The sequence below is a fragment of the Lolium rigidum genome, chromosome 3, assembly GCF_022539505.1.
Source record: "Lolium rigidum isolate FL_2022 chromosome 3, APGP_CSIRO_Lrig_0.1, whole genome shotgun sequence".
NCBI lineage: Eukaryota > Viridiplantae > Streptophyta > Magnoliopsida > Poales > Poaceae > Lolium > Lolium rigidum.
The window spans coordinates 344819479-344828287 of record NC_061510.1 but is presented as its reverse complement, the minus strand read 5'-3'; the positions used below and the strand labels follow the sequence as shown (position 1 = coordinate 344828287).

Genomic DNA, 8809 nt, shown 5'->3' with positions numbered 1-8809 from the left:
CCTTTGGCGTTGTGCCACTGAGCTGACGGATCCATGGCTTCGCAGTGGCGGCCATGGTAGCGACGCCGCTCCCTACCTGGGGGCCGTCGTGACGGGGTGTTGAGCTCCCTCTGTCTTGCCATCAGTTGCAGAAGGCGTTGCTCCCTCTGTACTGGTGTGCCCCATGGTTCTGCAGATGGCGGCCATGGGTGCGGTCTTCTCTCCATTGCGAGGTGAGCCGTGGCAGTGGTGGTGGTGGCTTCTCTTTGCTGGTTGCTAGGCTCTTGTGTCGGATTCTTGTCGAAGGTCTATGGCGTGCCTGGCGCGGGTGGTCTGCGCGCGTGCTCTCTGCTTGCCCACCCTTCGGGTATATCAGACCTAGGTGGGGTTGGGGTTGCCCTCGGTGGTTCTATGCTTTTCGACTACGGCGGCGAGCCCCGCGTGCGGTGAGGATGCCCCATGTGAGAGTGCTCTATGGTGTGTCTCTGCTCTGTGATGCCCTTCATCTCCAGTCGGTGGCACACAGGCGCCGTGGCGTCGTCTCTTCTGCGCCTGACCTTTCGGCCACACCCTCGACACAGGTGGTGTTGGTGCGCTGTGTGGTCTCGGATGGGCGTTGCCTTTCGACTACGTCGACGGTGCAGTGTCGCGGCTGAGCCTCGGCTGATCAAGGCCGTTCGATTACTCCGGTGATGCCTCGAGCTGGGTTGTCCCTCCCGCTGTCATGTCCTGCTGGCTCTTCCTTGTGATCCTTGTGCTTGCGTCGTGATGGGTCTTCTCATCAGTCAACTATCTCCGAGGATTCTCGGAGTGGCCCCTTTTCTCTCTCAGCTCTTGTGTGTTGTTGGCGCATGTGTGTTTCTTCTTTTATTTCTCCTCATGTAACCCTTGTAGAATCTGGTTCATTTGAACCTATCTTGTAGAGGCTGTAAAGGTTCATAGGCAACTTTGAATGAAATATATTCAGGTGGGGATTAGTCCCCCGGTGAAAATTCAAAAAAAAAAAAAAAAAGCACTCGTTCGCTGGCCCTGGTCGGTCGAGGTTAGCAGGAGGATGATGAAGCTACGAGATGGTAGAGTAGCCCCGACTGTGCCATCAGCGGAGGCGAGTCCATCCGACCCCAGTTAACGTCAGGCTACAAGTGAAAAGGCGACTGATGGACTGATGGGCGGTACATGCCGACGTGACTCTTTTAAATGTACCCTGCCGCCGTCCGTACGTGCAGAGCCTCGGTGCATGCGTGACGTGCGCACTTGGGTCCTCGGGGCCAGCGCACGGCAGAGCCGCCGCAGGGTGGTCAGCTCAGCTCGGCTAGCCGCGCCGGGGCCGGGATAGCGGACGACTGCCTACAATAGTACAATCCCCACTTGCTTCCTGCCCAGCCACTCCGACTCGGGGTCCGCCCTGCGCCGCGCCGCGACACGCTGCCTCGCGCGCCGTGCGAAGCTTTACAATGTCGCCGCGCCGGCCGGCCGCGCGCCTCCTCTCCGGAGGGACCATTATCCATGTGGATGCCTGGGCTGGCTGATCCGACTTGGCGCCACTACCGGCGAGGCGAAGCGAGTTTATGAGAACGCTGGGACGAGTGCTTTCACTGCTGCTGGTGGCGAGCTCTGGCACAGTGGCCGGCGTAACAGAGCCGGCAGCCCCACAGCTTTAACACAAGTGACGTACGGCGGTGACTGCCATGGATCGCATTATGCATGTGCTGCTGGACTGGATTTCAGTTCCCAAAAGATAGATAATGGCGTGCGCTGTTCACCTGTGCATCTGCGTCTGCATGTGGGTGGGAAGAAGAATGCACTTTGCGCATTGGCACAAATCTTTAGTTTGGACAGCTGATATGGATGGTTTAGTGGGCTCCTGCGACCAGTTCTACCGTACAGAATTTGAACAAGTGAACCATGCCCACAGTCCGCAGCGGACGGCACCTGCACGAGAGAATCCAATGCGCGCTTCAGGAACGGAGCATTCCCTCAGTTCGATCAACAAAAATAGCTCGCCCATAGAACAAACCACAAACGGATGATTCCTGCAATGAACATACAGTTAAATATCTCCAGGTTCTAACATTAGGACTCCTTTGATTCATAGGATAGGAAATTTTCTCATAGGAACCCAAATCATACACAATTCCTACACAAATCATACTATGAATCAAAGGAGCCCAAGTCCTGACATCACATTAAGCATCAACTTCCTACCACCCGGGCACCAAGAATGCCCAGAGCGCTGCCAAAAAAATCGCTCCCTGCAAACTCCCAACTCATACAGGTGCTATATTTACACAGATTACAACACACACTGCAACCTAAATTCACAACCAAACAAACATATAAAAAGACTAAAGCTCCTGTGCTGCGACCGAGCTGGGGCAGCAACTGCCTAGTTCCTGACGTAATACAGAGAATCCTACCAAGGAAACCTCGTGTCAGCAAGGGATCCTTTGATTTCTGGTGGTTTTGGGGATAAACAAATTGACCGGCTACACTAGCAACCGTCCATGCTGATGAAATACATATGGAATGCTCTAGCACACAACTTCGATATCATCAGCATGATGAGCGACAAAATTAGCGATGGTCAGCCACAGTCCAGTCCACCTCGCAGTACATCATTAAGCCGGCGCCAAGCTGAACTGAACATGTGTGTCAAACCTCCAACATGCTATCAACCTTTCTCTGGACTATGTTTAGCAGTTGGACTGCCTTGGTCCTCCTCGAGCTTCGCAATCACAACCTGAAGCTCGGAGCAAAGTCTGGAAACCTCAGGATTGGCGCAGTGCACTCTGAACCTCTCCATCAGCAAATTGCACGGATCACGATCGATGCGAGGCAAATGCCCTGGCACCAGAGGAACAAGAAACGGGTGCTGAAGCAGCTGAGGTATTCTCCACCGTTCGTCTCGGTCCCAGGCAAGGCACCTCTGCATCAGATCAATGAGCCAGGGGTTGTCGACAGGTTCGTAGCTGATCACATGGTTCCTATCTGTGACGGCTTTAAACTTGGCCCAGAATGTCTTGTAATCCGCAAATGGTGTCTTGCCATACACCATCTGGTAAAGAATACAGCCAAGGGACCAAATATCAGATGGGCGTCCACACTTGACAACATTCCCGCCTGAATCTTGCTCATTGCACATGAATGCTTCAGGTGACATGTAGTTAAGTGTTCCTACCTGATTTTTATATGGAGATCACAAGTTAGCATGGCAAACAAAAAATCTATATGAGTGGCCAGTTAGATTCTCACTAATACACAAGTAAATGCAACAATAGAAAACCCATAGCTGTGTTTTAAGTCGTACCTGGGAATCACGTTGAATGTTTGTCGTATCATTCATTATAGCTTTGGCAATGCCGAAGTCGATTAGTTTCAGAGATCCCCTCACAAGCATAAAATTGGCAGGCTTCAGATCGGAGTGCACTATCCGTTCCTCATGTATCGTATTGACTGCTTCAAGCATTTGCTACAGCACAAACAAGGGGAAATTGAGAAGGTGCTGTGGAATATTTGAAATTCTGAATACCAATATTGTGTTTCAGCATATTCATAATGCAGGTGCCAGTTCTTGCCAATAATAAAAAAATGCAGCTACCAGATACTACTTTAGTACTTACGTAACCATGCACATAAACAGATGCATGCTACAATGAATCAAGGTGCAATTCTGCACATGACATCATTGTTACTTGCTGTTCTATCATAGCTGACCACGCTACTTCCTGCTCTACAATATAAGATGTAAAGTTACATTGCACAAAAGACATTCTGGTGCTTCCTTTTATTTCCGTGACCGTGAGTTTGCTTACTAAATTGATTGTAAGAACAGGAATTCAATACAAAGTGCAGGCATTATCCTAAGCAGGAAACATACAAATGAACAACAAAAATTATACTCCAAAAGGCGATGCTATTTAGAAAAATATTCTGAGGTAAGTTAATACTGTAACAAAGTTCTGAGAAAAGTAACTCCAAACTGAAGTCTAAGATTGGTTCACTGAGTCAGCCGAAGTACTTCTTTAACATTTAATATGCACAGCTGCAAGTTGGGACGAAAACTTTAAATCAATGGAGATTTATCCACCTTAATAGATTCTAGTTACTGGTAAGCTAATTGTCCTATATTCAAGTCTTATTGTATTACCTTAAAATGAATAAAATAAAGTTTACCTGCCAATAAAACCGCAGCCAGTTTTCATCTATCTTCATAGTTGTGCTGTTCCTTTCCTTCCACTTTTGAGCAACCATATGTGCTAAATCAATTTCTCCAAACTCAAGGACCATGTAAATGTATTGGTCATCATTAATTCTTCCATCCCGAGGTGAGACACAACCTTCCTTAAGTAATTTTTTATCAGTGACCTGGTACATACCAAAATTCATAGGCAGATTAGACAATGTTTTCACCTAGAAGTGAAAAGATCATGTGCACAGAACTGCTGGTAATAACTACTACCTTTGTTCCATAATATAAGACGTTTTGGTAGCCTATTTTAGCCTACCAAAACATCTTATATTTAGGAAGGAGTAGTATTTTTCAACAACAAGATGACCGGCAAGTAATTTACAGTTGTTCATAATCGGGTTTCACACAGCAAGGTGGTAGAAGTTTTAATCATCACAGGCAGAGCAGACTTCAGATAAGAAAAGATGCCAAGTTTGCGCAAATAGAGATTTCGCAGTTCCAATCCTATGCACCAGAAATTATATCCAACAAGATTGTGAATGAAAGATACATTAGTTGGTATGAAAGTTCTGAAAGATGTTAAGCACTGGAAATCTCACAGGAGATGATTTTGTTTATCGCGCACCTGAAGGGCAGATGGTACAAGGGAACTTCTCTAACAACTACCAAGCCTGAATAATTTTGAGATATGCAAGGATAGGAAATAAACCAGGAGTAGAGGAAACAAGAACCTCCCAGATTCAACGTCACTACAAGTTCGATTTTCTGTATGGAATAGCAAATGAGTTGAAATATCTTTACATTCTGGGTATAGGGTGTTTCTAATACTATACCATTGGAAGAAAAAATATTGTTGAGGAAATCTTTAACTGGTAACTGCTCGGTCAGCTGGCAAGTAAAGGATTAATAGGCTAATCGGCCAGTTAATTAGTTAACCAGCTGCTCAGTGACCCTCCCAGCAGGGATTAATCAGCCAATTTACTGATTAATCAGCTGATTTTTGAACACAAAAATGCCTGTATTCTAAGGAGCTAAGCTATATGGAGTTTGTGAGATAGAAATATAGAAGCTTAGATATTTGCATTAAGCATCAGTCAGTAAGTTATGGATTACTAGATGAAAAAAATGTAGTCACACCAACATGAATTGGTCTCAGATGGTCAAATGGCGGATGGAATGTTAAATGATAACAAGAACAATTTTATGCTGAGAAAAAAAGATAATGTTATCTATGGAACATCAGAACACTAAAAACTAGATAGAGATATTGTGTACACAAGTATCAAGTTACATAAGCAGAAGACAATTTAATAATCCATACCTCATAATCAATTAACTGTATGATGTTACTTTTTCCTTTCAAATTGTTCAGGTATTCAATTTCTTGGCAAAAGCCATAGGCAGTAGGGTAGTCACGACCTCTAAGCTTGATCTTTTTCAGGGCATATATTGCACACTCCTTTGAAATAACTTTATGAACTTCACTGCTGCCCCCAGATCCTATTTTACCAAGTTTCTGATACATTTTCCCATTCACCTTAATGAAAAGGTTAGGATCATAATTGTTTTTTCGGCGCTCCTTCTGGCTCCCACTTGCTTGTGAAGTACCACCATCCCTGGCAGACGTAGATTGGTCGTTTGCAGGTAATCGTTGGCCTTGGGATGGCAAACCATTTTCATTGCCAGAAGTTGGTTTGTCCATGGCATAATTGGCCAGATTAGGAACCTGCTGGTTTGGGGGGTTCCAATCACCAGCACTTGATGGTATTGCATCTGCTTGCTGTTTTGGAGGGACACTGCCTGGTATAGCTGCAGATGATTCCACTGTACATTCAGGCATCTGCATTGGTGAAGCATATTGGTTGTTCCGAGGAACTCGCGTATTTTGCCCTGAATACAGTGATATAGCAGTGACAGAAGAACCAATGACAGAGCAACGGGTCGTTGGCTCTCCATGATTCTGATTAGAAGCCTCTTCGACGCCTATTTGAGACAAATTTGCTGCATCATACTTGACATCAATCTCACTTGCCGCACCGGCTATCTCAAGCTTCTGATTTTCCCCGTGTTGATCATGGGTTGCTTGAGCCACAGGAAAATCATCCCCTGCTGTCAATGAAACAGAATGCAGATAAGAGAACATACTGTCCATTCTACTGTCAGTAGTGACTCCTACAATATCACCTGCAATGTAAGCTGAACACTAAATACAGAGACAAGTCTGCATCTAACAATAAGTAGCACGGGAAAGAATGGAGTCTTACTCTGAGAAGTTAAGTGTGGATCACCAACTGAATAAAACTGCTCTTTCTTGAAACCTATGCCCACCGATGCATTTCGAGATGTCATCTGAGAAGACGAAACGTTAAGCGACGACTTATTCCTATCCACCGACAGATCGATTCCACCCTTCTGCTGGTCGTTCTGACTGCCAATCTGGTTATGGGTGTCTGTGACAGTACTCAACATGGAAGGTGTCATCAGCAGCTCGTTTTGATTTGATGCAGGTAATACGGCTGTGGTGATAACATTCTTTTGATCAGGCACCACATTCTGCAACCTGGAGGCCCGCAGCACGCCTCTTTGCTTCTGCATAGCCGTTCCTTCAGAATTCTGGGTAACAGAAGGGCTGGGACCAGCTTTTGTCGGCCCCTCGCCTCCAGACAGCAGGACACGGGTTGCCCGCGGTGGCTTGAACTGCGCTGAACCTGAGGCAAGTTCAAGTTAAACAAGTCTACAGTGCATTTTAGACAAATCCAGCTGGCTACAAACACGTATTCCAAAAAACATCATGCTAAATTCCTAAGATCTAAACTATGGGCTGAAGTCTGAAATTTTATGTGGTGAACTGTGACGCTCTTGCTTTGTTGGGCTGCAAATTTTTATACTGGGGTGTTTGGCCAACCCATTTTTTCCTTAACCAAGTTGCAAACAAATATATCGTTGCGTTCCGGAACCTCTAAGAAGAAATATGACATAACACACTGGATAACAATGCCCATCTAACTGCAAGCTGATGTACCAAACAGATTAATAGACTTATCACAACTTCCTTTTCATAGCAGCTTACAAAATAAGCACATCACAGTTCACCATCCGCAAACAATGGCAAGACTTGGTAGTAGGTAACAGTTAAAGCGTGATAAGTTTACAGGTTCGTTTTCTCGTGCTACTGCATTTTAACTAGGCTAGGTTTGCACGGAAAATCGTCAAACAGATTTCACAACTTCCTTTTCATAGCATCTTACAAAATAAGCACATCACAGTTTACCATCCGCAAACAATGGCAAGACTTGGTAGTAGGTAACAGTTAAAGCGTGATAAGTTTACAGGTTCGTTTTCTCGTGCTACTGCATTTTAACTAGGCTAGGTTTGCACGGAAAATCGTCAAACAGATTTCACAACTTCCTTTTCATAGCATCTTACAAAATAAGCACATCACAGTTTACCATCCGCAAACAATGGCAAGACTTGGTAGTAGGTAACAGTTAAAGCGTGATAAGTTTACAGGTTCGTTTTCTCGTGCTACTGCATTTTAACTAGGCTAGGTTTGCACGGAAAATCGTCAAACAGATTTCACAACTTCCTTTTCATAGCATCTTACAAAATAAGCACATCACAGTTCACCATACGCAAACAATGGCAAGACTTGGTAGTAGGTAACAGTTAAAGCGTGATAAGTTTACAGGTTCGTTTTCTCGTGCTACTGCATTTTAACTAGGCTAGGTTTGCACGGAAAATCGTCAAACAGATTTCACAACTTCCTTTTCATAGCATCTTACAAAATAAGCACATCACATTTTACCATCCGCAAACAATGGCAAGACTTGGTAGTAGGTAACAGTTAAAGCGTGATAAGTTTACAGGTTCGTTTTCTCGTGCTACTGCATTTTAACTAGGCTAGGTTTGCACGGAAAATCGTCAAACAGATTTCACAACTTCCTTTTCATAGCATCTTACAAAATAAGCACATCACAGTTTACCATCCGCAAACAATGGCAAGACTTGGTAGTAGCTAACAGTTAAAGCGTGATAAGTTTACAGGTTCGTTTTCTCGTGCTACTGCATTTTTCGTCAAACTTACTAGAACGTCCCTGAGTGGGAGCAATGGAAATACGGAAGGAGGGTAGGGTCCAGGTGAACTCACCGGGAGGCCTCTGGCGCTTGCAGGCCGCATGGATCTGGCTGAGGAAGTCCGGAGGGTCGAGCGAGAGGGAGGAGGAAGAGGAGCCCGTGGAGGAGCTCAGGTTGGTGCAGTTGGTGTCCCCGATGTTGGGGAACGTGGCGCTCTTGACGGTGTCTTCAGCGGCAGGGGGGCGAAGGAAATTACCCCTCATCTCCATCAATCCGCGTCGGGGAAGGCGGCGGGGCCCGCCGGCATCTCGCCGGAGAGGCGGCCGGGGCTGGAGGGGGGGCCGCTAGGGTTTCGTCGCTGGAGAAGGCGGCCGGTGCGTCTGCGTGGGGCCGCGGCGGGAGGCGCTCAGAGGCAGCTGCCGGGCGGTCGCTCCAGGCGCGCGGCGGCGCCGCCGCAGATGCGCCGCCGTGGGACGGGAGCTGAAGCGAATCGAAGCGAGTGCGTGCGTGGGGGGAATGGGGACAAACCCCCAAATTTTGAAATGCAGGCGAAAGCAGGAAGACGCA

General features: G+C 46.5%; 1 protein-coding gene across 1 annotated transcript; it reads right to left on the bottom strand.

The window, feature by feature from the left end:
- Nucleotides 1-2296: 2296 nt before the first annotated feature.
- Nucleotides 2297-8511, bottom strand: LOC124697166 (serine/threonine-protein kinase MPS1-like). Its single transcript, XM_047229795.1, has 6 exons — nt 8316-8511; nt 6433-6876; nt 5490-6352; nt 4153-4344; nt 3287-3448; nt 2297-3157 (listed from the first exon to the last, which is right to left on the bottom strand). The coding sequence occupies exons 1-6, from the start codon at nt 8509-8511 to the stop codon at nt 2651-2653; spliced, it is 2364 nt and encodes a 787-aa protein (XP_047085751.1). The 3' UTR covers nt 2297-2650.
- Between the last annotated feature and the right edge of the window lie 298 nt (nt 8512-8809).

Coding starts and splice junctions, on each gene's coding strand:
- LOC124697166 (XM_047229795.1), bottom strand. CDS start 8,511: ATGGAGATGAGGGGTAATTTCCTTCGCCCCCCTGCCGCTGAAGACACC. Junction 6,353..6,432: donor TCCACACTTAACTTCTCAGA/GTAAGACTCCAT, acceptor CTTACATTGCAG/GTGATATTGTAGGAGTCACT. Junction 3,158..3,286: donor ACATTCAACGTGATTCCCAG/GTACGACTTAAA, acceptor TATAAAAATCAG/GTAGGAACACTTAACTACAT.